This window comes from Leptonychotes weddellii, chromosome X (assembly GCF_054177405.1).
Source record: "Leptonychotes weddellii isolate Sample4059 chromosome X, ASM5417740v2, whole genome shotgun sequence".
Classification (NCBI taxonomy): domain Eukaryota; kingdom Metazoa; phylum Chordata; class Mammalia; order Carnivora; family Phocidae; genus Leptonychotes; species Leptonychotes weddellii.
The window spans coordinates 1436723-1464636 of record NC_138385.1 but is presented as its reverse complement, the minus strand read 5'-3'; the positions used below and the strand labels follow the sequence as shown (position 1 = coordinate 1464636).

General features: G+C 56.5%; 1 protein-coding gene across 3 annotated transcripts; it reads right to left on the bottom strand.

The window, feature by feature from the left end:
- On the bottom strand, positions 1 to 27914 carry PDZD4 (PDZ domain containing 4). 3 transcript variants are annotated; one of them, XM_006740453.3, is made up of 8 exons: positions 27574 to 27914; positions 6140 to 6393; positions 5041 to 5131; positions 4495 to 4593; positions 3527 to 3589; positions 3111 to 3212; positions 2721 to 2831; positions 1 to 2569 (listed from the first exon to the last, which is right to left on the bottom strand). In XM_006740453.3, the coding sequence occupies exons 1-8, from the start codon at positions 27631 to 27633 to the stop codon at positions 1052 to 1054; spliced, it is 2298 nt and encodes a 765-aa protein (XP_006740516.1). In that variant the 5' UTR covers positions 27634 to 27914; the 3' UTR covers positions 1 to 1051. The 3 variants fall into 3 exon arrangements, with proteins under 3 accessions (XP_006740516.1, XP_030891588.1, XP_030891589.1); XM_031035728.2 differs by having other exon boundaries at positions 6158 to 6393; XM_031035729.2 differs by lacking the exons at positions 5041 to 5131; positions 6140 to 6393 and having other exon boundaries at positions 27574 to 27912.

Genomic DNA, 27914 nt, shown 5'->3' with positions numbered 1-27914 from the left:
TCACCTCAAAAAGGCAGCTTGCTTTATTCTCTCAATGCTGATGGGGGGCAGGGGTGGGCAGCCTGTCTGCCTCCAGTCTCAGGCTCTCTGAGCTAGAGGGGCCCGGGGGTCTGGGCCTGGTCCACATTTGCAGAGTGGGGTGCAGAGCATCTTCTCCCATGTCAGCCCAGCTGGCCGGGCCCGGCTCTCTCGGGTCCAGGCCCCTCCCTCAGCTCGGCGTGGGTCTTGTCACCAAGGTCTTCCCCTGCTACTTATGTCTTGGCTCTCCCTCGGTCATCAGGGAAGGAAGTGGCCCCCAGGGTGGGCCTCACAAGCCACATCAGAGGCTCCCCGTCCCCATACCTCAGAGTGGAGACCACCAAGAAAGCTGCTTCCCATTCTCCCCTTCTTCCCCAACCCTTCCCCTCCCCCTGCCCCAGCCCTCCCTCTCTTCCTTCCCCCCACCCACCTCCTTCCCAGCCATCACTGGGGGTTCCACTTTTGTCAGGCTGCCTGAAGGAGCTGCCAGCCCCCGGAGCAGGTCCACAAAACAGAAAAACAACAATTGGCAAGCACAGGAAGGGAAAAAAACCACAAAACTCAGGGTTGCCTTTGTCTACAAATAACCAAGGCTCCCGGCAGGGGGCGAGGCTGCTTCAAAGCCAGGCATTCTCTTGTGCTTAGGACAGTCCTCTTCGCCTCTGCTTTCCAGTTCGCCTTTCCTGTCCCCAAGTAGCCACGCAGAGAGCTCTGGAGGGGTGTGCGTGTGTGTGCACGTACATGTGCCTGGGCCTGTGATGCGCACACGCGGCCCGCACGAAGCTGAAGGGGCGCCTGCTACAGGTCTGCCCCGCCATGCCAGCTGTCGCCGTGGTCGCTGTACTTGGAGAGCAGGAAGTAGCCGACGGAGAGAAGCGTCCCTTCTCCTGGGGGCTTCTCTCTGGTCACAGAATCCTGTGCACACACACACACAGACACACACTAGATTCTAAGGGAGAGTAGGGGACAGGGTCTTGGGAGGCCCACTGGACCTGGGCTGGGGCCGAGGGCCCGCCCCGGAGCACAGCGGGGCTCAGACAGTGGTGACGGAGAGCAGAGGGTTGTAGACCCGCTTGCCGTCGGCAGAGCGAGTGCCGTGGGCCAGCATCTCCTGGATGGTGATCCAGTTGTCCAGGATCTTCTTGTTCCGCTTCTTCATGGTCTTGCGGTGGCTCAAGGCAATGATGTTGAGCTCAGCCTTGCTGTCGCCGTTCTGCTGCTCCCTCAGGCACTCCAGCCGGCTCTGCATCATGAACTCGCGCCGCTTCCGCTGCTCCCGGGCCCGGATCAGGTGCTGCTTCCGCTCCTCCTTGCTCCAGTAGCGGCCCATCTTCATCTCGCTCACCGCGTCATCATCCGTGGTCATGCCGCTGCGTTCCTCGCGGATCTTCAGGGCCCGGGCTTTGAGGAGGCGATCACGCACGGGCCGCTTGGCCACATAGCGGGTCCCATCGCTGCGCACCTTGACCTTCCACTCCATGCGGGGTGCTTCGGGGGCCACCGCTGCCCCGCCCACCCGAGGGCCGGCAGCCAAGCTCAGGGGGCCACGGCCCAGCTCTTCCAGGCCGCGCGGCGGGGCCAGCTGCACGCAGCTGTGGTAGTGCTCGCTCTCCTGGCCCTGGCCGCGGTGGCGCCGGGAGAGGTAAGGGCTGCCTTCGGGGCCCACGCGCTCCAGGGTCACGCCCGTCTTGGGGCTTCGGCGGACACGCTCCTCCGAGTGCTGTCTCCTGCCCGCCTCGGGATCCCGGGAGAGAGATCGGAACTTAGCGGGGCTGCCCTGCGGGGCGGCGGCCTTGGGGTGTGCGGTGACCGTGGGGCCGGAGGGGGTCCGGTTCAAGTTGGAGTTGCCGGCGGCAGCCCGCCTCAGGGGGCTCTCTGGCACGGGCTCGGCGAGCAGCGGGGTGCTGCGGCAGCTCTCCCCCGTGTTGTAGGCGCTGGTGCTGTCCTTGTCCGACTTCTCGGGCAGCTCGGAGATGTCAGACAGCTCGCGCTTCTTGGGCTCACTGGCCCCCAGGTCATAGAGACTCTCCTCCTCCAGCAGCCAGGCCTTCATGCAGCGCTCCCGCAGCTGCTGCATCTTCTGCGCCCGCAGGCTGTTGCGGCACTTGAACTCCAGGTGCCGCAGCTCCTCCTCCAGCACGGCCATCTCGTGGCCCAGGCTCTCGTTGCGGTTCACATCCAGGGCGCTGTTGGCGCCCGAGGCTCGGGGGAAGGGCAGGCCCAGCTGGTTGCCGTTCTCCAGGTGGCCCTTGATCTCCAGCAGCTCCCGGTAGCGCTCGTACTCCTCGTCGGTGAGGCCCGGGATGTCGCCAGCCCCCAGCCCTGCCCCCTCTGCCAGCAGCGAGTCCATGCTGAAGTGGAGGTCCCGGCTCTTGCGCAGGGCGCCGGGCGTGTCGGCGGCACTGGCGGGCTCATCCCCCAGCAGGTCATGCTCGGAGCTCTCCTCGGTGCGGGTGCTCTCGTCAGTGCGGCCCACCCCACTGTCCAGCTCCTGGCTATTGCTCAGGCCCGTGCCCGCATCGGGGACCCCTTTCTCCTCTTCGTTGCCAAGCTGGGGCAGAAGGATGAGGCCCACTCAGTAGGAGTCCCGCAGGCCGGGGTCGGAATCAGAAGGGCCTTTGGGTCCAGCCCATCTCCCGCATGGCCCAGCCCGCTGGCCTCCCGCCGGCGCTCCCCACTGCCCGCCCTGCCTCCTTCCTCACCTGCTGGGCAGGGGGGGATTTCAGCTTCCGCGCACGCAGCTCGCCCTCATGCTCAGAGCCAAAGTCGTCCAGAAAGTCATCCCGGTCACTGTCCTTCCACCGCTTTGCCAGCTGCAGAGACAGAACTGTGCTGTCCCCACTGCTTTGAGGACTGCCCCAGACATCACCCCACCGATGACCTTTAGGTCCCATACCCGGTCTCCTGGTCTCAGTGAAGTTGAGTAACCCAAGGGAGAGGGTGGCCCCAAGGGGAAATGGGCCCCAAAGACACCGCCCGCCCTCCGTCAGTGCCAGGCTGCTGGCATGCCTGTGCCCTTGTCCCGGACCAGCAGCTCCCACAGAAAGCCCGATGTCAGGGGTCCCAGAATATCCCGCCTGGCACACACACACCTGGCTCTCAGGTCGGGCCACCAGCAGGGAGATGTTGGTGTTCTCCTCCTGGCTCAGAATGGCCACTGCCTCCTCCCGGTTCTGGACGTCCACACCATTTATCTGCGACAAGCCAAGGGACCATCACAAAGAATGCCAGGGCTGGCTCTGGGGTGGGCCCTGCCCTGGTGGAGCTGCAGGGACCCCCTCGTAGGGAGCTCCAAGCAGAGCACCCTGGCCTAGGAAAGGCTCTTGAGCTCTGACAGGATGGAAACCAAGTGAGCATGCGCCCTCTTCCTGGGAGCCCCCCGGGGCAGTTGTGCGGGAGAGGAGACCCAGCCCCGGGTTCAGGCACAGCAGGAGAGAGGTCACTGAGCGGCCAGTAGAGTGTGGGGCCTCCGTCAGGCCTCCCCGCACCCCGCCCCCCGCCCACTCACCTGGATGATCCGGTCCCCCTCGCGGATCCGGCCGTCTTTGGCTGCAATGCTATTGGGGTTCACCTGGAAGGCAGACGCGTCATGGGGACCTTTCAGTAGAAAGGACCTCCCCCCTCACCTTGGGGAGGTCCCAAAGCAAACTAAAGTCTCCTTGCTTGCTCCCTCTTCAGCTCAGACTGGAAGCTTCTGAGCTCCAGGAGGCAGGGACAAAACAGTGGGTCTCGGGCTAGTCACCTCTCCCCAGCACGAGCCAGCCAAAAGCTCCCCGGCCCCTGCCACCCCCCCCAGGCCCAGGCCCACCCCCAGCTGGCACTCGCACGCTCCTGTGCACGGAAGCCTGTTCTTTTCCACGTCAGAGGCTGGGTGAACGCAGGAAGCCGAACACTTACCCCCCCCCACACACACACAGACACACACACACCCCAGCCCTGGGGCTCGATGGGCAGGAAGATATTCGTACAAAGGTTGACTTGATCAGAATGTGGGGGCAGCTGGCGAGCCATCCGCCCTCCTGTGGACACACACGTGTCCGCCACGGACAGGTGGGGAAGCACAGCCCTGTGAGTACCAGGAGGGGCTTAGCATCACAGGGCCCAGACCTCAGCCTTGCTCACCGGCCCAGCCTGCGCACAAGTCTCCTGGGGAGGACGGCCTGGCCGAACACACACCGAAGCCACTAGCTGCCCCGTGTGATGCTAAGTAGGCTCTGCCCCTGGCAGCCGGGGCTTTCTGGGCAGCCTCAGAGCCCCGGGCGGCATGGAGAGGCCACAGGGATCGGACGGTGTGCGGACTCTCCGTGGGTCAGACCCCGCCTCCGCACCTGCCACCACCGTGCCCTCCCCTCCCCGCTGCCGGTACCGTACAGATGGACGCCGTCCACGTCCAGCCCGGATGTCCTAGCACACAAAGAGGAGGCGTGGAGCCCCACGGCCTCCTAGAAGAGCCACTCCCGCACCCTGCCTTCATACCTCTCCAACATAGATGCCCAGGTCCTCCTCATCATCCGTGCGGTAGCAAACCATCAGGCCGAGCTTGTCCCGGTGGTTGGTCTTATACAGCTCGACCTCCTGCCACAGGGGCCGTGGGGGAAGCAAAGGAAGAAAGCCCCCAAAACGTGTGAGTGAGGAGGCATGCTACGGGGGCGGCAGCCACGGCCCAGCCCCAACCCCAGCAGCACGACCCCCGGAGCCAAGTTTCCAGCCTCCAGCTTGGAGGGTCTCTCTTACCACCCCGAGTAGTGCACGTGTGCCGTGGTCTCCCCTGCCAGGAAATGCCCGAGACACACACGAGACACACGGGACACACAGGACACAGACATGCGTGGGACACAGACTCGCTTACGCAGACTGACTAAGGGACCTCACCCATGCCCTCCCCAACTCAACCCGTGAGCCTGAGTAAGCAGCCGCGCTTCGGCAAGGGCCACGAGGCTCGGCTGCCTGGGGACAAGAGGAGCCAGGCCTGAGCTGGGCTGCAGACAGCCATCCCTGCCCTGGCCTGGCCACCTGGCTCACCTCATACTCCAGCTCGTCCATACGGTCTGCCTCCTGCGGGCCGCCCTCCATGAACTCCGCCGGGTCATAATACTCATGGCTGATGGGGGGGCTGCCCAGGAGAAGGGGGGTCAGGCCAGCCATCTGCTCCTCTAGTGCCCTCGCCCCAGCTCCCGGGCTGGCCGGTCCCAGTGAGCTCGGCATGGAGCCCCTCCTTCTGAGCTACATGCATCCATGCAAAGACCAGGAATGCTTCTTGAACGGGAGTGAGCAGGGGTCTGCACTGAGGACACAGGCATGCCTAGCTCTCCCTACCCCATCCCACCCTGTCGCCCAGCCCAGCCCAGCCCAGCCGGCAGGGTACCAACTTCTCCAAACTGCAGGTGCCCCTCCCACCCGGCACTGGCCCCCCCACCCCCGCTCATGCAACGCCCCCAGGAGTTATCCAGGCCCCAGAGGACTGCTGGGGAGTAGAGGAGGACCCACTCTACCTCCAGGGGCAGCCCTCCTTGCCCCAAGGCTAAGCGTGGCTGCTGGCGGCCAGGGGCCTCACTCTCTGTGGAGGAGGGGATCCCGGGACCACCGCTCTGCATCATGGGTTTAGATTAGCGGAATGAGCCACCAGGCCTGGATGAGAGGCCCTTCTTCCGACTGGGCCAGAAAGAAGCCGAAGAGATGGAGGAAGTTCAGAGCAGGGGGAGGATGGGACAGACAAGGATGTGAGAAGATTCAAGGAGGGATGCTTGAGAGGCAGAAGACGATGGACAGCAGAGAAGAGAGGATGGAGGAGGAGGAGGAGCTGAGGCCCTCAACCTTCCAGGAGCAAGCTCCCAGGATGCTCCTGCCTTGGCCCTGGGGGGTAGATACCAAAGGGAGCCTGTGTGTGAAGCCTCCCCTGGTCCCTTCACTGGCTGATGTCCAGCCTGAGGCTGTAGAGGCCTAGAGATTGCTGAGCCCTTGGATGCCACAGTCAGCTCTGGAGGCCAAGGAGCCTGCTTCCTGCCTGAGAGGGCAGGCCAGTCGGGGTCTCCCTGCCACACCCAGAGCTGCAGCAACGTAGCCTCTGGGTGGCGTGCCCTCTCCGGAGGCAGGGCCCGGGGCCCTCCTGAGGGCGACTCACAGCTCAGACAGGACGTACGGCTCCAGGATGACCATGGGCGGGGTGGGCGGGCGCAGCTTGCCCAGCGCCATGATATGCTCAAAGGTGATGTCGGTCTGAGTGCCACTGTCCACCAGCTGCAGGTCATGGCATGAGCTGTCCCCCCGGAGGCGGGGGCTGCGTCTCAGCACCTGGATCACTAGAGGCTCCTTGGAGGAGCGCAGGGCCTCCAGGGTTTGCTCCTGAGACAGCTTGGAGAGCTCCTTCCCGTTCACCTGCGGCAGAGACACGCCCCCGTGAGAACCCGCCGACCCACACCCCAGTCTCCTCAACCAACGAGTGTGCTCTCCACCCTCATTCCCGGGTGAGCCCCACTTCTCAGCCCTACCCCTACACAGTGCTGTCTGGGGATGAGGGAGCCCCCGTGACTAGGCACTGGGTCTGGGGGCTCGGCCCCCACCCTAGAACATCCTCCAGCAGGAGCCACCCACACTTCCATCCTCCTCACTCCAGGACCTGCTTCTCGTTCAGGCAGCACTGAAGCCAGAGCACTAGGAGATCCGCGGAGAGTCCCCCTTGGCAATGACTGCGCATCTGACATCAGGGCTGGAGGAAGACTTTGACCCCTCTCTCCCAGTGGGAGTCAGTCCATAAATGGGTTCGGGCAGGAGGATTGAAAAGAGTACGCAGACACGAAGGACAGGATCTCTGTCCTCAAGGCAATGACAGAGTCGCTGAAGAGAAAAGGTGACACACACAGAGCCTCCTGACATGGCAAGACAACCTAAGGGAGGTACCAAGGAAGTGACCCTTCTAAGACCACCGCCATTTCTTGGGCACTGATGTGCATCTCCCCCGAATCCTGACCTCAACGATCCATTGTGCAGATGAGAAAACCGAAGTTCAGCAAAATGAAGGGAGTGAGTCAAGGTCACGAGCCTGACTGGGCTGCATAGTGGTCAGAGCCAGGGAGAAGGCTGGCCTGCTGAAGCCTCACGGGAAGATCAGGACCACAACGTGCGGAGGGTGGAGGGTGGAGTGCTTTCTGGGGCCAGCTGGGTGGAGCAAGGTGTGCCCTCAAGCGACTTGGGGGGCCCAAGGCTGGCCCCAGCCCAGCCACTGATTTCTGCAGCAGCCTGTATGCATTGGGCCCTGGGATGGTCACTTTGGGGCGAGTGAACCAGGTACCACAAGCTGTGACCTCAAGGTGCTCCTTGGTGTGGAGGCAAGTAGACTAAGGACCAAACAGACACAGCCAGCATTCAGGGAAGGCGCCATGAGAGCAGTGAGGGGTGGGAGATAGGGATCAGGAAGCAGCTCCTGGAGGAGGGGGATGGCAGGGTCTCCTAATCCACTCAGCAGCTCGTGGAAGGGCTGTTCTGGGCCCAGGGAGGCCACGCACCAGCGGGGATACTCCAAATGGCTACACCCCGTGGGTAACCACGGAACCAGACCTTTGAGAGGCTGCTAAGGAAGCAGAGGGCCGGCCACACCCCATCTAGGAAGGGGGTAGGGAAGGCTCCCTGAGCAGGGGGCACCTGGCTCGCATCAGAGGAAGGGAGAGAGGGAGGCTTGTGAGTCCCTGCCAGTCAGCACGGAGAGTGAAGGGCCCGCAGACCCAGCACCTGCCCACCGACAGAGGGGAGAAGGGCCGCACTTGGGCACAGTGGCCGGGTTGTCCCGGTCTCCGAATTCCCACAGTGCCATCTCTGCCCCTGGGTGTCTCAGGGGGTTGGGAGTTCTGCAGAGATGCCCAATCCAACTGCAAAATCTTGTCTCCAGGCTGCCACCTAACAGACTAACCCCTGGATGTCATCCCAGGGAGAGGTCTGTCTTAGGAAAGCAAATAATTACCTATCTGCTGCTTCATTGTGTCCTTGTAGATAATCTCAGTACTGATGTCTCCCCTCTCCACAAACTTTCCTTGGTCAGAAAAAATTTTTTAACCAGTCTGGTCTAATTATAAAAGAAACACAGGTTCATTGTAGAACATTTGAAAAATAGAGAAAACCATAAGGAAGAACACAAGCATCTGCCAAGAAGGTATTAGTTGCCAACTAAGGGTAAGTGTGAGAATGTGGTCGATACCGCCCGAGAGGAGGAAGTATAAAGGCGGGGGGTGGGGGGGGTGAAGGCTGAATGCACGGGAGAAATTCAGGAAGCTGCAGGCCGGGCAGTGTGGGAAAGGCTGTAGACAGAGGGAATGTGAGGAATGGCCTGGAAGACCCTAGAAGAGCCGGTTGTGAAGCTGTCAGGAAATCTGTGAGCCAGCCGTTATCAACACTTTGATGGACTAATCTTACAATGGAATGCATTATATTCAAAACAAAGGCAGTAAGTACTCCAAGCTCATGACTTTCTAATTCTTTTACTACACTCTCGTGTTTGTGCCTAGTGTGTCTGGGGATAGGAGATGCTATATAATGGCGTGTGCCTGTGCGTCTCTTCCCGTGCTGAGTGACATCTTGCCGCTGGCCACGGTGGGGGTATTTACACCACGGAAATCAGCAACTGCTCCAAACCAGGGCTTTCTGTCTCGGACATTGACCAGCTCCCCACTGCCCTTAAGTCAAGGGTTTCCCTAAAATGCAGAAGGGCTGGGCTGTCCTCAAGACCTCCAAGGGCTACGTGTCACCCTGAAACTCCCGCAGCAGGGCCACAAGTGTGCAATAGGAGGGGCTCAGGTGACATTGAGAAATGCAGGAATGTCTTTCTCCCTGGAATCTGTTGGTTAGCCTGCGGCCATGTTGCTATGGAAACTGGGCCCAGATAGTGGGGAGGGGAATGCAGGGTGGGCTGGGACGTCAAGAAGAGGATGGGCACCTGCAGAGACGGGGTCATCACAGGGAGGCCTGGGATGCCCAGCAGCCTTCCCCTTGACCCACGTGCTCTTTCAGCTTCCTCTCTCCTCTTCCTCAGTCAGTGGGTGCTCCCAAGCTAATGAAGATAAGTGGGGCAGAGACAGGCCGTGACAAGTTAGAAATGAGCCCCTCCCAGAGCAGGGGAGGGCTACAGGCAAGGTGGGGAAGTGTGGGGTGATGAGCAAAGTAGCCTGGGGCCAGGCACACAGTACCGACCCTCAGATTCCCCACCTTGAGTCACATGCAAATGTCTCCACAGGCCCAGAGGCTCTCCCCACCAAGACACCCAAGACCCACTCCCGCTCACCACCTCCCTCCCCTGCTGCCACCACTCCAAGCCCCTGACAAACAATCCAAACTGGAATCAAAATCCTAAATGGACAAAGCAAAACTGCCTACCGTGGAGGTGAGAGAACAATGTCCATGATGTTGAAATAGAGAATTCTTAAGATAAACAATGGGAAAGCAAGAATGGAAAAGACACAAATTTGACTATGTTAAAAGTAAAACTTCCGAACAAGGGACAGAAACACAGTGAAAAGATAAGACAGGCTAAGAGAGGATGCTTACAATGCATAGAACTGATAAAGGATTATCCAGAATATTCTGTAAAGAATTCCAACAAAACACTAAGAAAATACAAACACAGTAGGAAAACCAGTGCAAACAGAAGAGGGAGCCTAAACCAAGCCACGGGCTGTGAGCAGCGTCGTCTTAATAGCCAACCCTGGAAGCAGCCCAAGGACCCACCATGGGCAGAAGGCATCAAAAGCTCATGCTCTGTTCCTACGTGTGGTATATGGAAGCATTCCTGCTCATTAATGGCATAAATAGGAGAAAACGTGCATCAGAATGACAAACCCAAATCCCTCCGGCGAGGGAAGGAACAGAATGGGGTCAGGAATGGGTGTGCACAGGCGGCTTCAAATCTGCCTTTTTAAGGAAAAAATGCTGAGACCAACGGGCCAAAATCGAGGTGGGAGAGGGAGAAGCAGGGAACCCGATGCGGGGTGGGTGTGGGGATCAGGGAGTGGGTGGCTTGTGTGGGTGGGCGGTAGGGCTTGGTGGTAACAGGAGCAGGTCTATGACCCTGTGTTGAACCCCCTTCTTCTAGAGGGTCTTCTCTTCCCCTCCCGCCCCTTGCCACCTCCCCACTTAAGCTCTAAACGTCAGCCTATATCATTCCCTCTCCTTCATGTATCCTTCTTTCCTCCCTCAATAGCTGCTCATCACTTCCTGCCCCCCTCCTGTCACCTACACCCACTCAAGGACAGGTGCCCAGGTGTATCCATCCCCGGCCAGAGTCACACTCGCTGGGAAGCAGACACATGCTGAGGGAGCCATGAAAGGCCCAGCGGACACCCAGGGAGAAAGCGGAGCATGCTAAGCATGTAGCACAGAGGGGACCCTAGTAGACCCAGCATGTGGGCATGGCTTGACAGCCCTGAGACTTGACTCCCCTCAGGCTGCCAAGCAGGCTGGCTGCAAAACTCATTCACTTTCCCGCCTGAGAAGGCAAGAGGGGGCCCGGCGGAGGTCAAAGGCTCAGCATGGGCCAGAGGACAGACAGCAAGCACATCCTCATCCTCAGCTTGGAGGGGAAGCCAGGCCCTGAGGGGCCCCACCCAAGCTTCCAAGGTGGCCCTCAGCTCTGCTTCTGTGTCTGTCTCTCCCACCAGGCCAGGGCGCCTTTTTTTTTTTTTTTTAATTTTTTTAATTAAAAAAATTTTTTAAGATGTATCTATTTATGAGAGAGACAGACACAGAGAGTGAGCATGCACACTCGGGTGGGGGGAGGGGCAGAGGGAGAGACTGTCCAAGCTGACTCCCCACTGAGAGCACAGCCGACAAGAGGACGAGAGAGGGGGGCTCGATCCCAAGACCTGAGATCATGAGATCGTCCCAATACCCCCATGATCGTGAGATCATGACCCAGGGTGCCTTCTTATATCCAGAAGGAATCCAGAATTAGGATCACGTTGGGAACATCATTTCCAGTTCAGGGAGAGCAATACCCGCTGGCTATGCCCATTGTCAGAACCTCTCATTATTAGAAGATGTTGCCTTCATCAAGTACAAACCTTCCTCCTTTGGAACAATCCAGAAGAAATCCACTTTGTTTTCTAATACTCCACGTATGCCTGAAGCCCACTTGAATGTCCCACATCCTCCCTCACCCCAGTTCCTGATGACTCTCATCTCTACCACTGCGGGGCAGGCTGGGCTGGCCTTGCCATGTACCGGGCATCATTCTTTGCCTTAGCTGGAACCATCTTTTGGCAGCCAATCCTATTGGTTTCATAGCGTGCTTGCAGAGCAAGCAAACCCTCAAGCACTGCCTCGCCCGAGATAGACTTTGTACTCGCTACTCAGGAACCCTCCAAGCACGCATCCATTTCCTGCTGCCCACATGAGCCCAAGTGGGCTGACCTGAGACCCACAGCTCTAATGCAATCCCAGGTGAGCTGGAAGTCACTTCATTTCCACTGTGGGGAGAGGGGACCCAAGCTTTAGAGGCACCCCTTTGCTCAAATGTGGCCCAGGTGGCCTGGTTCCCGTCTACACACCAGGGGATCACTCACTGCCCTAGGTCCCCAGGCACTGAAGCACCTTGTCAGCCCAGCCTCCACAGGCCCCAAGGGCAGTGGCCACCTCCAGACTCCAGGGTGCTCAGCAGCCCTTATCCTGGTTGACCCTGTCACCCAGTCACGCACTCTTGGTCTGAACCTTACACACTGTAAAATGGTAAACTTTCTGCAAGAATTTGTCAATAACTATGAAGAATCTTGAAAATATTCATCATACCCTTTGATCCAATAAATTTGCTCTAAGTAATAGATTTTAAATAATAATAATAATAATAGATACCATGTGAATTACAGGGATGGCCAGAGCAGTTTTGTTGTGGTAAAATACACCTAACATAAAATTTGCCGTTTGACCATCTGAAAGTGCACACTTCAGTGGCATTTAGCTCCTTCACACTGTTCTTCAGCCATCACCTCCATCTCGTTCTGGGACATTTTCGTCCCTGCAAAAGGTGACCCTACCCATTCTCTCCACATTACCCTAAGCCCCAGCCCCCACCACTCTCTCTTCTATCCAGGTATCAATGGAATCATACAATACGTGCTCTGATGTGTTTGGCATCGTTCCTTAACACATTTTCTAGGTTCATCGATAGTGCAGTAAGCGTTAGTATTTCATTAGTACTTTATGGCCGAATAATAATCCATTGTATCCCATAATATTCCTTTATATGGATGGACCACATTTTGTTTACCCAATCATCTGTCAATAGACATTGGGTTGTTTCCACTTTTTGGCCACCTGTGAATAATGCTGCTATGAATATTTGTGTGCAAGTTTTTGAGACCCCGTTTTCAAATCTCTGGGCTAGGAGCGGAAGTGCCGCCCTATGCTCCATCTATGTTTAACTCAGTGAGGTACCAGCATTATTTTTAATGCCAACAACTTCACAACAATCTTAAGCATTAAGTGTCTTCTTCATTAAAGCATACAGCTGCCCTCCCAAAGTCTTCCAGTAAAATGCCTTTTTCTCAAAAAAGATATAATGGGGGGCGCCTGGGTGGCTCAGTTGGTTGGGTGACTGCCTTCGGCTCAGGTCATGATCCTGGAGTCCCGGGATCGAGTCCCGCATCGGGCTCCCTGCTCAGCGGGGAGTCTGCTTCTCCCTCTGACCCTCCCCCCTCTCATGTGCTCTCTCTCTCTCTCTCATTCTATCTCAAATAAATAAATAAAATCTTAAAAAAAAAAAAAAGATATAATGGGGCGCCTGGGTGGCTCAGTGGGTGAAGCGTCGGATTCCTAGTCTCGGCTCAGGGTCAGGAGATCCAGCATGGCGTTGGGCTCCGCGCTCAGCCTGCGTGAGACTCTCCCTCTGCCCCTCCCGCCCCTCATATAAATAAATAAATCTTAAAAAAAGATTTTTGAGAGAGAGAAAGAGAAAGAGCAGGAGCAGGAGGGACAGACGGAGAGGGAGAGAGAAACTCAAGCAGACTTCACTGAGTGGAGAGCCTGACGTGGGGCTCAATCTCACGACCCTGAGATCATGACCTGAGCCGAAACCGAGTCCGATGCTTCACTGACTGCGCCACCCGGGCACCCCAATAAGTAAATCTTTTTAAAAAAGATATAAAATGACATGTGAACTAGGATGATTACCATATAAAATATGTTTATGGAAAAAGGCTGGAAAAGAATATATAAAAACATTGTGTGAGGGAAATCTGAGATTTTTCCCCTTTTTTTCCAAACTTTATATAACATGGCTATACTTTTTTTTTTTTTAAGATTTTATATATTTATTTGACAGAGAGAGACACAGCGAGAGAGGGAACACAAGCAGGGGGAGTGGGAGAGGGAGAAGCAGGCTCCCAGCCGAGCAGGGAGCCCGACGCAGGCTCCCAGCCGAGCAGGGAGCCCGACGCAGGACTCGATCCCAGGACCCTGGGATCATGACCTGAGCCGAAGGCAGATGCTTAACGACTGAGCCACCCAGGCGCCCTGGCTATACTTTTTGAAAAAAAAAATAAATGTTTATGAACTGCAAAATAAAAAACGCCATTGCTGGAAAATTCTCATGATAAAATATTAAGCAAAAAGACCTGTTTAGACCAGTGCGACCTCAATTCTGGGAGCATGGATCTGGGTGTATGTTACATATATTCATTCACTGGTATATGCATATGTGTTCAACACAATACTTTCTTTAAAGACTGGGAGAAAATTCATGGGAGATAGTATTTACAGGTGACTTTTCTTTTCTCTTGTTCTTTCTAGTATTTTCTCCAATGAACATCGCTTTTATAACCACAGAGAAAATATACAAAAGCAATCTAGCCCATGATATATTCTGACCTGTTCTCAGTTTCCCCAAGGCTCCAGACTCTGTGGCAGGTGACTGGTTTGTTCTCCTGGCTCCAGGGCAGCCCGGGATGGGACGGCAGCCTCCGGGCCCAGGCCCCTTGGGTGCCCATTAAAGGAGAGAAGCGGTAATGAAGTCACATCAGACTCCACATCCACACCCGATCTGAGGAGGCTCAGGAGAGGCACTGCTTTCTCCCTCTACTGCCTTCCATTTCCGGCCCAGGTGTCCCAAAAAAGGGGCCTGGAGTCCCAGAGGGAGTGAAGGAGGCCCCGGGGGGACGCTCGGGCTGTGGGCTCCAGGTGAGGGGGGGGAATGAATCACAGCCACCCACCCCCTAGAGGAGGTGGCCACGAGGGCCCCGCCCCATGCCCACCCCAGGGGCCACTGGGAGGCTGGCCTGACCACGGGGCCGGCCAGTTGGGCTTAATGGGCGGCCTCAGGCCCGGGAGCAAGACTGAGCAGACACCTTCCCCGTTCCCCCAGCGCAGCCCCCCTCTGCCGGCTCCCTACTGGCTCCCTCGAAGGTGGGTGATCAAGGTGTGGGCCCCAGCGTCTGAGCAGAAGAGGACAGGAGGCCCCTGGGGTCGGGGGAGCCCTGACCCCATAAGCACCAGCCAACGAGGCAGGGAGGCACAGCAGACAGGCCCCCAGGTCTGCCTTCACAAGGAGCCTGCGGCCACCCCACACACAATGGTCACCCCAGCCCCTCAATGCAAGCCAGGTCACAAGGGTGGGACCCTTCCCCACCAGGGGGTGGACAGGCACAGAGTAGCCAATCAGGTAGTGGGGTGAGGAGACAAGACACAAGCTAGGGCAGGGACCTACCTCAACCCAGGCTCTAAAGGGGGGTGGGGGGGGGGAGTTGTAACGGGGGAAGAACTTTCTGACAATCAGGGGCGTTGGGAGTGAGCAAGGAAGGTGAGGGGGGATGTCAGAGGCTGTAGTGGGGACGGATCTGGGCGACTGGGCCACTGCCCACTGGTCTCTCTCGTTCCAGGGGGCTCAAGACAAGGGACTCTTGGGACAGACCTGTGTGGTCTTGCATGCGGCTTCTCCAGGGAGCAGGGAGACAGTAGAGAATGAGCCCCGGAAGCAGGGCGGGCTCCCCTCTGCCCCAGGGCACCCTTTGGAAGCTGAGAGGCAGACTCCTTCAAGCCTGGTTGGAAGGTGGGAGGGGGAGGGGGAGGGGGCAAAGCTGTGTTTCAGAAGGTCCGCGGCAAGGGAGCCCAGGAGATGAGGTCAGCACAGGGGTTATGGGTGCACAAGTGACCCTCTGTGTCCCCAGGCAGCTGGGAACCACTGGAAGGAAGACGCGTTCCGTCTCCCGCCGAGCACTGGGAGAACGGGAAGAACAGCCATGAATAAGACAGACGTGATCTCTGTGCTCAGGGAGGCTAGTGCCAGGGGTGGAACCCAGGCAAGAAACAGCAAGTAAGGCCGTTTTGGACTGCATACAGAGCACTGAGTTATGTGGCCGAAAATGCTAAAGCGGGGACTGCTTTCGATCGAGTGTGCAGGGACAGCCTCCCCGGGGATACTTGACCTAAGACCTAAATGATGACAAGGAGCCCCCCACGGTAGGGACTTTGAAGAACATTCCAGCCAGTGCTAAGCCCTTGGTGCTCTCCAGAGAATAATGTGCACACATCGCCCCGGCCTCTATTGAGGAGCGTGCAGGAGGGGACCAAGTGCAGGCAGGGGAAAGAGCAGCAGGGAACCACAGTGGCCCAGACCAGAGATCACGGTGCCTTGGCCTGGGATGGAGGTGGCAGTGGTTGCCAGGGCCCGGGGAAGGGAGAATGGGGAGTGCCTGCTTAATGGGTATGAAGTTCCCTTTTGGGGTGATGAACATGTTCTGGAAATAAATAGTGGTGATGCGAATGTACATGTCACTAATGGTAAATTTGATGTCATAGACTTTCCCACAATAAAAATAAGACTGCCATCCAGATCCACAGAGACAACAAAGGTGAGGATCACTGTGGACGATGCAGGGGTTGGGGTAAACACGGGAAATGGGCATGTTTTATTAATGGAAATTTTTTTCTCGGATTTAAAGTTCCTGAGACATGCAAACATCCTCGATGCCCCACTCCACCTACATATGTCCCGAACCATGAGATGGCGGGGAGGACGCCTGGGTGGTGCAGCCAGTTGAGAGACCAGTCTTGGTTTCGGGTCAGGTCTGATCTCAGGGTCGTGAGATCGAGCCCCCTGGCGGGCTCTGCTCTCAGCAGGGAGTCTGCTTGGGTTTCTCTCTCCCTCTTCCTCTGCCCCCATCTTTCTCTCGAAGATAAATAAATAAATCTTAAAGAAAAAAAAAAGCAGGGTGCCTGGATGGCTCAGTCAGTTAAGCGTCTGCCTTCGGTTCGGGTCATGATCCCACGGTCTCACGGTCGCACATCGCACTGGCTGCTCAGCAGGGAGCCTGCTTCTCCCTCTGCCCCGCCCACCCCTCCCACACTTGTGTTCCCTCTCTGGGCTCCCAGCTCAGCAGGGAACCTGCTTCTCCCTCTCCACTCCCCCTGCTTGTGTGCTCTCTCTCTGTGTCTCGCTGTCAAATAAATACATAAAATCTTAAAAAAAAAAAAAAAAAAAAGCCTGAGATGGGGCACCTGGCCGACTCAGACGGTAGAGCATGCGACCCTTGATGTCAGGGTTGTGGGTTGGAGCCCCATGTTGGGCTAGAGATTAACATAAAAATAAATTACAAATAAAAATCATGAGATGGAGGAGCTAACGGGGGATTGAATATAGACAGAAGAGGCCCACAAAGGACCATGAGGCACGCTTACATTAAGCAGTTGGAGAGAGAGACCCAGAGTTTACAGTCAGCCAGAGAGAAGCTAAGGAGGAAAGCTGAACAAGACAGTGCATCGAGGGGCATCTGTTAAGAGGTGGGCCACCGCAGAGAGGGACACTCAGCAGGCTGGGCTGGGCGGGGTGTGAAGCTCGGGAACTTTTGCAGAGAATGGGGTTGGAGTGGCTGGGGGCTGCGGGAGAGCGCTGCCTTTGGGTTTTACCAGGAGAGACACCTGAGCGTTCTGAATGCTGATGGGAGGTTTACAAGAGGGAAAGTTCAGGCCAAAGAGCGCGGGGCGGGGGGTAGTGCAGGCACCTAGACCTTGGGGGACATTGGGAGTAGGCGCGGGGAACACGGGGGAAGAGAAGAAACACCAGCGGCAGGTGAAGGAGACATAGGGGCAACGAGGGGACGCGGGGGCCAGCGACAGCTCCGGGGGAATCCCAGCGGCCAGTCGCGATCCCGCAGGGGCCCACCGGCCGCGGGGAAAGCGCCGGGCCCGCCCCGCCCCCGACTGCGAAGCGGCGGCGCCCCGGGCGGCGGAGGGCGGGGCCCCGGCGCGCTCGCCCCGCCCCGCGGGCCCTGAGCAGCAGACAAAGAGGGCGGCGGCGGCGCGAGCCGGGCTGGCCGTCGTCTCCCCCGCACGGGCGGTGGGCGCGAGTCCTCTCCCACCCTCGGCTGGAGCGAGTCTCCGGGCCCTGACCTAGGGAGGCTGGCGCAGCTGCGCGGGGGCTCCCCGGGAGGCCCTGGCCGTACTTCCCAGCTGCTGTGATGCGGGCCGTCTGGGCGGGCGGGGAGGAGGGAGGGAGGGGCCGAGAAAAGAGCCCTGACTGGGTGCCGGGCGGGGCCTGCGACCCCAGGGAGGCCTGCGAAAGGCCCCTTGCACTCGTGGTAAGGCGGGGAGTAGGGGGTTACCTACGTAAATGTCTAGTGGGGACCAAGGCTGCTACATTAGGACTCTCCTAACCCCACTCTGGGGATGGAGAAACAGACAAGGAGACAACAGACACCGGAAGTTGCCCTCTGCCCTGGAGCCCTGAGTCTTGACTGATGGCTCTCAGCTCTGCTGACAGGAGTGTCCAAGGGACACTTTGGATGTACCTGTGTCGCTGGCTTCCCAGGCTCAGACGAGTGTTATGGGGACCCCCAAACCGACAGAGCAGCCTCTGTCTTTTCAATGGCCCGAGCACAAGTCCTCACTCCTATTTTCCCAACTCTGGATTTTGAAAATGGTCAACCCACAGGGACGTTGCAACATCTGACAGTGGATACCTGCATTCCCTTCAGGCAGATCTCCCCCAGAGTGCACATTCCCACACCTGCTCTCCCCTTTCTACACACACATTTTGCAAGCAAGATGCCAACACCAATGCTCCCATTCCAGGAGTAACCACACCACCCTTAATGTGCTCATGGATTTAGCACTGATGTAATCATCAGCCACCCCCACATCTCTACAAATGTACCACTAATACCCTTACAGCTTGTTTGTTTTTGTTTCTGGACCCCAGGATCCAGTCAAGGACCACACACATTACATTTGGTTGTTAGGTTCTTTTTTCTTTAACTTTCATGGCATTGACCTCTTGGAAGAGTCCAGGGCAGCTGCTTTGCACAATGCCTGAGTCTGGATCTGCCCTCATTAGATTCAGCTTAAGTGCTTTGACAAATTGCTGGGTAGTACCCCCTCCCCGCCATCAGGTCGTCCCACTGCTGGGGAATGCTTGATTTGGTTTAGTCATATGGTCAAAATCATGGCTGCCAGGTCTCTCTTTTTCCCTTCCTAATTTACAAGTCACCTGGGGTAATACCTTGAGACCCTGTGACCATCTTGTTCCGGACAACCTTTATGTAATGGTTTTACCATCCGAGGATGATCCTTGCCTAAATGAATTGCATCAGTGGCTACGAAATGCCTTAATTTGTTTTTTGTTTTGTTTTCAAAATTTTATTTATTTATTTGACAGAGAGAGACACAGCGAGAGAGGGAACACAAGCAGGGGGAGTGGGAGAGGGAGAAGCAGGCTTCCCACGGAGCGGGGAGCCCGATGCGGGGCTCGATCCCAGGACCTGGGATCATGACCTGAGCCGAAGGCAGACGCTTAACGACTGAGCCACCCAGGTGCCCCGAAATGCCTTAATTCGTAAGAATTCTAGCAGGGCACAGCAGTACATTCCACCATCACGTGACTGGTCCAGCGAACAGCATGGCCCCAGTCGTGGCTACCTGGACAAACCACACCATCCAAGCCCCTAACTGTGCCCACCCCTTCTTGCCCAGGGGCAGGAGAAAGAAAAGGAAGCATGGGAGGGCTTCCTCTCAAAAGCCTTTTTAGGGGCGCCTGGGTGGCTCAGTCGTTAAGGGTCTGCCTTCGGCTCAGGTCATGATCCCAGAGTCGTGGGATCGAGCCCCGCATCAGGCTCCCTGCTCAGTGGGAAGCCTGCTTCTCCCTCTCCCACTCCCCCTGCTTGTGTTCCTATTCTGGCTGTCTCTCTCTCTGTCAAATAAATAAATAAAAAATCTTTAAAAAAAAAAAAAAGCCTTTTTAGTAGTTTGGGAGTGGTGTGTATGTCTGGGCGCCCAGGTGAGCTGATTGTGTGTTGGTGAGGGTGTGGGCGATGGGAAAGGAGGCTTGCTTAGCTAGCACACAGTATGTCCCTTGGGAACCTCAGGGGGGCAAAGACCCCTGGAAATTGATTTGGTAGGTCTCAGGTGATGCCTTGCCTCTTGTAGCAAACTCACTTCCTAGGTCATGTTGATGTGATTCAGGGCTTCACTGATTTATCCTGAGTTCCTTCCTGAGGTCCTTGCTCTTGGTGTGGTTGGTGCAAGGCCCAGCAGCATGGACATGGCCTGGGAGCTTGTGAGAAATGCAGACTCTCAGGCCCTGGACCTGCTCCGGTTCTGCATTTTAACAAGGGCCTTAGGTTTGAGTTGTGCTGGCCCAGAGCACCCCCTCAAGGAACCAGGAAGGATGCACACATACCTGAATGAGGTTCGGACACCAGACAAGTGACTCAAAGGGTCTCTCCTTCCCTCTTACCCCTTCCCTCCCCAAAGCTGTTGAGTGGATGGTGGTGCTACCCAGGGTCTGCTGAAATCTGACCCATCAGCCCTGGCCCCCCTGCCTTTCTAGGTGAGAGCAGGTCTCTCAGGGCACCTCTGAAGTCTGCCTGGAAAGAGTGGCTAGGAAGGAAGAATACCCCAGATGGCCTGTGTGAAAAAGCAAAGCAATTCTTGAGGTCATCATCAAGATAAACTTTGCAGGGGGCGGGGGGTGCGCCTGGGTGGCTCAGCCAATTGGGAGTCTGCCTTTGGCTCAAGTCATGATCCCAGGGTCCTGGGATGGAGCCACGCGACGCATTGAGCCCCACAACACATCAGGCTCCCAGCTTAGCTGGGAGCCTGCTTCTCCCTTTCCTTCTGCCGCTCCCCCTACTTGCTCTCTCTCTGTCAAATAAATAAAATCTTAAAAAAGAAAAAAAGATCAACCTTCGGGTGTAAGCTCACAACTAAAAAACATCCACCCGCCCACCTCTGGGCTAACCTGACTGGCCCAAGAGCATGATCCAAGTCTAGCAGTAATCAGAATGATATTCTTTATGAGATGCTCTTCATGTCCGCTGCTCAAAGCAAGCATGAGCAAGAGGCAGGCTGCACTACAAAGAAGCCCCTGAGCCCCAACTTCTCAGTCTTTCCTCCTCTGGCTCCTCACTAATCTTAGACCTTACACTTCACAACTAGGGGCTCCTCTTCCTGTGTAAAGTTTTCTCTCCTTTCTTTCACATACAGAAATCCTCAGAATAATACTGAACATTCCTCTGTCACTGGACATTAACTGTGTCATGTCCATGAGTAAGGCTGTCTCCACCCAACTGCCACGCCTTAACCACTGACCAAATGGCCTGATGGCAACAACTCCACCCCCTAGCCAAATGAGATCCCAGGGGACCCAGTGCCAGATGAGCAAAGGTTGCTGATTTCCCCATGGCAATGACCCTGGGAGGCAGGCACTCTTTATTCCCACATGGTACTGTCTTCCCTTTGGGGACCCAGAAACAGAAGGAAGGAAAGACCCACCCAACCCCACTAGAGCCCCATGCTGGGCTAAGTACTCTCATGTGTTTTTCCTTTGGTATGTGTGTGTTACGTGTATTTCTTGTTTTTAAAGCTTTACTGAGGTATAATTGCCATATAATCAAATGCACATATTTAGAGCATAACACTTTAAAGTTTTGTAAATATACACCTGTGAAACCATCATCACAATCAAGATAGTGACCATTTCCTCTAGTATCCTCATGCCCCTTTGTCATCCCTCCCTTCCGCCCATCCGCGCAAATGCTGATCTGCCTTCCAGTCACTGTAGATTAGTTTGCATTTTCTAGAATTTTCTACCCCGATGGCTCAGGCAGTCCTTGGAACTGAGGTAAGGGAGGAAGGGCACTTTAAAATATTGAGACAATGGAAAAACATGGTGATCCTGTGTAGATGATGGCTACTGGAATTCAGTGCCCCACTCAAGCGCTCCAATTACTTCCAGAGGGCCTACCTACTTCAGGACAGGCAGGGCACTCAGCAGCAAGGCACAATGACAGAACCAAATCCTGCTGGGGCACCTTGGGTGGCTCAGTCATTAAGCGTCTGCCTTCGGCTCAGGTCATGATCCCAGGGTCCTGGGATCGAGCCCCACATCGGACTCCCTGCTCAGCGGGAAGCCTGCTTCTCCCTCTCCCACTCCCCCTGCTTGTGTTCCCTCTCTCGCTGTGTCTCTCTCTGTCAAATAAATAAATAAAATAAAATAAAAAAGAACCAAATCCTGCTCACAGGAAGCCCCCACGCAAGGGGCAAGGAGCATGTCAGGGTGAGGGGAGCCGCCACGGAGGATGAAGATGGAGAGAGGGGACAGCTGTGGGCCCGCTGCCCTCCACCCTGCTCTTGCAGCACACTGGGCCCTTCTCTCCCCAACTGTTGCCTCTTTGTTCCCCGCCAGTCTCTCCCATTACAAAAAGGCCCGGGGGAGGGGGGGTGTCTGTGATCCTCAGCACAAGGAAGGATGGCTGGCACAGCGGGGTGGGGGCGGGGGCTACGCCAGCAGGAGCCTGAGGAAAAAAGACCTGGGAGGGGGGGTGTCACAAGGAGACCTGGAGGGCTGTCCTTTGACCTCTCTGGATGTGGACAGAGGGGAGCCGGATGGTGGTCCTGAGTCATTCGAGGCTGAAAGAAGGGAGAAGAGCAGAGGTCTGGCCAAGCCCTGTAGGGAATGGGTGCAGTAGGCCAGGGGCCAGTCTCCTTTGTCACATAGGTCTCCTGTGCACCAGGCCAGCCAGCAAGCATTTGATGGTGTCAGAGAGGGGGCACCAAGATCTAGAAGACTGGGGTGGCAGGGGAAAGACAAAGAGGCAGAGAGAAGCCCAACAGAGTGGGGTGTGATTAGATCCATGACAAAGGGGTCAAGGTGCCCCAGGGCAGGACAGCGCCCCCAGCCTGCAAGGGCACCAGGAAGGGCTCTCAGCAGGCATCGTGGGCCTTGGCGCTGACTCCGCTTCCTGCCCACCTTTCACCCTCTGGCACCTGGTTGCTGCCTCTTCCTAACTCAACGTGCAAGACCGCCCACCCCCAAGATCCTTCTACCTTTTCTGAGCTTGTCGAGCTTGTTGGTGTGTGGCACCCTGCCCCCACCCCAGCGCCCGCCCGGTTCAATACTGATGGGACCGAAGTGGGGCTGGGGCTCTGCGGGGCTGCACTTAGCGCGCGGTGCTGGGCCACGTCAGTAGCATAAGGGGCCCAAGCCACGGAGCGTCCCAATAGCCACCCAGAAAACATCTGACAACGTCAAACAACACTTCATCATAAAAACACCCAAACTACGAATAGAAGGGAACTTCCTTGACTTGATAAAGAGCATTTATGAGAAACCTACAGCTAACTTCTAACTCACTGGTGAAAGACTGGAAGCTTCCCCTCTTAGATCAGGAGCAAGGCCAAGATGTCTGCTCTCACTTCTTTCCAACACGGTACTGGAGATTCTAGTCCGAGCAAATAGGCAAGAACAAGAAATAAAAGGTATCCAGATTGGAATGGCAGACGTAAAAGTATCTCTATTTGCTCATGACATAATCCCACATATAGAAGATCCTCAAGAATCCACTAAGAAACAATGAGAGCTAATAAATGAGTTGAGTAAGGTTGCAGCATTCAGGGTCAATATATAAAAATCAACTGCATTTCTACACAGTGGCAATGAGAAAGACGAAAAGGAAGTTAAGAAAACAATTCCCAGGACGTCTGGGTGGCTCAGCTGGTTAAGCATCTGACTCTTGTTTTCGGCTCATGCCATGATCCCGGAATCCTGGGATCGAGCCCAAGCATTAGGCTCCCTGCTCAGCGGGGAGCCTGCCTCTCCCCCTCCCTCTGCTGCTCCCCCCGCCCCGCTTGTGCTCTATCAAATAAATAAATAAAATCTAATAAAATTTTAAAGATTTTATTTATTTATTTGACAGAGAGAGATAGCAAGGGCGGGAACACAAGCAGGGGGAGTGGGAGAGGGAGAAAGCAGGCTTCCCACCGAGCAGGGAGCCGGACCCGGGGCTCGATCCCAGGACCCCGGGATCACGACCCAAGCCAAAGGCAGACGCTTAACCGACTGAGCCACCCAGGCGCCCCCCAAAAAAATCTTTAAAAAAATAACGGGCACCTGGGTGGCTCAGTTGGTTAAAATGTTGGACTCTTGGTTTCGGCTCAGGTCATGATCTCAGGGTCATGAGATTGAGCCCTGCATCAGGCTCCTTGCCTAGCACAGAGTCTGCTTAAGATTCTTTCTCCCTCTCCCTCTGTCCCTCCCCCTGCTCGTGCGCGCTATCTCTCTCCCTCAAATAAATAAATAAATATTTTAAAAATTAAAGAAAATAAAATTTACTTACAAAGCTATAGTAAAAGCAGAGTGGTACTGGCATAAAGACAGACATTTCTCCAGAAAAGACATACTAATGGACAATGTATGAAGAGATACTCAACATCACTCAGGAACTGCGAATCAAAAACATGCATTGGGGGCATGTGGAGAAAGTGGAACCCTCTTACATTCCTGGTAGGAATGTAAAGTGGCTCAGTCCCTGTGGAAAAGAGTTCGGCAGCTCCTCAAAAAATGAAACAGAATTACCATATAATCCAGCAATTCCATTTCAGGGTATATACCCAAAAAAATTAAATTATTTTTAATTTAACTATTAAATTAAAAGGGACTGAGGGTGCCCGGCTGGCTCAGTCCACAGAGCATGTGACTCTTGATCTCAGGGTTGTGGATTTGAGCGCCCCGTTGGGTGTAGAGATTACTTAAAAATAAAATCTTTAGGGGCACCTGGGTGGCTCAGTCGGTTGGGCATCTGCCTTCGGCTCAGGTCATGATCCCAGGGTCCTGGGATCGAGCCCCACATCGGGCTCCCTGCTCGGCCGGGAGCCTGCTTCTCCCTCTCCCACTCCCCCTGCTCGCGTTCCCTCTCTAGCTGTCTCTCTCTCTCTGTCAAATAAATAAATAAAATCTTTAAAAAATAAAATCTTTAAAAAATAAAAATAAAAAAATTAAATAAAATCTCTTTAAAAATAAAATAAAAGCAGGGACTCAAACAGATATTTATATACCCATGTTCACAACCACATTATTCACAATAGTCAAAAGGTGGAAGCAACCCCAGTGTTCATCAATGGGTAAATGGATAAATACTATGTGGTATAGCCACACAATGGGATATTATTCAGCAATAAAAAGAAATTTAGGGGGTGCCTGGCTGGCTCAGTCAATAGAGCGTGCAACTCTTGATCTCAGGTCATGGGTTTGAGCCCCACATTGGATGGGTAGAGAGTACTTTAAAAAAAAAAATTTTTTTTTAAAAAGAAAACATGATAAATGAAAGAAGCCGCACATAAAAAAAATCATGTATTGTATGGTTCCTATGGTCATTAAGATGAAATGTCTGGAACAGGCAAATCCGTACAGAGACTAGTGGTTGCCAGGGGCTAGGAGGAGTTGGGGGAAATGGGTACATGACTGCTAAAGACGGGGTTTCTTTTTGGAGTGAGGACAATGTTCTGGAATGAGACAGTGGTGACGGTTGCACAACTCCCTGAATATATGACAAACCACCGACTGCACACTTTATCAGGGTATATGCTCAATAAAGCTGTAGTTGGTTTTGTGCCATCAGGAGAAAAGGGCCTGGAACTCAAGGGTAGGACAGACACTTGGAGTTCTTAACCTGGGGGTTGGAGAACGTAAGGCACAAGGAAGTCCCCTGGCAAGTGGTGTAGGTGTGCATGTGCATTTCTCTGGGCTGCACCGTGCCCCACCCGGGTCCCTTACTCTCATGAGGTGCAGAGGCCACAGGCAGGTACAGACCGGACTGGGAGAAGCACCATTTAGGCTAGGGGAGTACCAGTGTTTAGGGGAGTATGGGAGCCAGGCAACGGGTCTGACTGGTCTTTTGGGACAAAAGCTTCTTTCTGCTCTGAGAAGAGGACCGGACTGGGCCAGGAAATGCTCACCCCGCTGTGCCTGGGACTCCAGCCCCCAGAAACGGGGTCATCTGGGACCACTAATGGTTTTTTCCCTGCTTTCCAGCTCCTTTTTATTCAATCTTCTTTTGTCTCCCCTTAATTTTATTTTATTTACTTATTTATTTTGGGGGGGGGGGCAGAGGGAGAGAGAGAATCTTAAGCAGGCTCCACACCCAGCACACAAGCCCCACACTGGGGCTCGATCTCACCACCCTGAGATCAGGACCTGAGCCAGAATGGAGTCAGTGGCTTAAGGGACTGAGCCACCCAGGAGCCCCTCCCCTTCATTTTAAAGGGTCATTCCTCTTTTAAAAGCGCACCCAGGCTCTGATTCTGCCCAAACTTCGGCAGGAGCTTTAAAAGGGAGCGGTGTCCCCAGAGAGGGCAGCTGGCATGCGGGCCCCTCCTCCTGGGGACCTATCTCCCCAGGGCTTGGGGCTCTCTCTCAAGGAAAGCCTGGCTCTGAACTTTCCTGCCCAGGTTCATCTCAAGCCCTCTTCCACCATGGAGCCTCCCTGAAGGCAGTCCCAGCCCCTACTGTGGCAGCCTCCCCTCACTCACTGCCAGGGGGAGCCAGAAGGGTCACCTCAGTGTCGCCCCTCGACCCGGCTCATTTCAAGCCTGTAGGCAGCGCAGGTCGCCCTCCGCTTTCCACACACCCCCATGAGGTCGGCCTTAAATGAAATACTACCTCAATCCCTCTGTGAGGAAGTCAAGAGCCAAGAGCTTTGGAATCGCTGGACATTTGGTGGAATAATTCCAAGAAAGGAAGGCGTGAGGGTGGGATCCCACGGCGTCACCAACCAACCAGTGCAGCGCGGCCTTCCGCCTGCAGCCCCGGTGCCCACCACTGGGATTCCAAGGGACTGCCTTTCGGTCCCAGCGCGAGTTATTACCGAGCCCGATTCCACGAGCGGGCAATGACAATGGCCAGGCAAGGTTTCCAGACAGCGGGAACAAGACGAGCGGCACAGCCCGGGGGCGGACGGCGAGAATGGAAGAAAGGCGAGGGGCAGCGAGCGGGAAAAGCGCAGGGCCGCGCGCGCCCCGGCAGACGGAGCCTCAGAGAGGAGCTGAGTGGCGCGGCCAGGGCAGAGCAAGATTCCCCGTCGTGCCCCCTCCCGCTCACAGTGGCCAGAACCAGGCTCACAGCACCAAAGCTGGGCTCCCGCGGCCTCCCCAACACCCCCGAGACGCTGATTCCTCCCCCCACCCCACCCCCCCACACACACCGCGCCCCCGCGGGTGCTTACAGGAGTTCCCCCTATTCTTCTAAGGAGACCCCACTGCCCCCAGCCAACACTGCACGGACCAGCGCCTGCTCCCCAGTCCTGACCCATAAACCCGGAGATGAAGTGCATACCTGTCTGCACCGGGTCTGCCCCTGGGTCCCGACTCCCTCCGACCTTGAACTCCCTCCCCTTAGCCCCGGGCGCGTCTCAGGCCACACCATGCGGGACATTTCCCTAGACACACCTCTCTGAGCGCACACAGAAAGTACACACACGCGGGGCCCGAGGAGCCTCCGCGCACACACAGACGGGGCACAAGCACGCACTCACGAAGTCACGCCACGCACAAGCAAGGAAGCCCGGCTCCGGGCCACCGGGCTGGGCTTGGGTTCCGAGCGCGCGGCCGGGCGTATCCCCGCCTGCCCCGCCGAACACCGCCCGGTCCACGCCCCCCGCGGCTCTGGACCCGAGGCCCCGCAGGGCAGGGAGCGAGCCGGGCACCGCTGCTTGCAGACAGCCCTCCCCTCGCTGAGCCCGCGGTACCCCAGCCTGGGAGCCCACCATTTGGGCAGGGCCGGAGCGGGGAATGGGTGCCGGGACAAGCACCCCAGCCCCAGACCGCCCGCGCGCTCCTGCGCCCCTGGCCCTCCGGGCCCTGGATTTGGCCGCCCCCAGCGCCGCGGGTGCCCAACTCCCTCCCCCGCCCTGGGTCCAGCGGGGCGAGCGTGTGCAGGGAACGGAGCCCGTTGCTATGCAACCTCCATCCCGCGCGGGCGCCGGCAACACCGCGCCTCCGGGCTCCCGGGCTCTCGGGCCCGGGGTGCAAGCGCGCCGGACCGGGCCGAGCCCAACTTCCGGACCCAGGCCGATCTGGACCCAGGGTTCACGTCCCCATCTACTCCGGGCGCCCAAGGCATGCGCCCTACACCCCATCCCCACGCAGCTCCCCCCATCTGTGACTGGTTCCCACGGAGCGCCAACACCCAGCAGCCCCAGAAATTGAGGGCAGGAATGGCTCCCTACCTCTTCCTCTTCGAGCCCTTCAGCCCTGCCAGGTTTGCGACCAGCTTCTTCCCCAGGTGGCGCCCACGCCCCCCGCCCCAGCGGCCCCTACCTGAAGCATCACTTTGTACTGCTCCTCCGGTTTCTGAACCACACACATATTACATCCCATGGTGCTGGCCAGCGAGGGGAGGAGGGCGGGAACGGGAAAACGCCTTTCACTGGCCGGAGTGCGGGACCTCGGGTCCCGGGCCGGGGCCGGGGGCCATACCCTAGTGCAGGGGGCGGGCCGCTTAGCGGGGGAGGGGAGGACGCCCCCGGGGGAGGGGCAGCTCCACGCCCCTCGGGTTAACTCCGCTGGCTGAGGCCAGGCGCGGGCATGCTCCCTCGCACCCGGCCAGGAAAAAAAGGGCAGCGGGGGATGGGCGGGCGCGCCGGGCGTTGCTGGGCGAC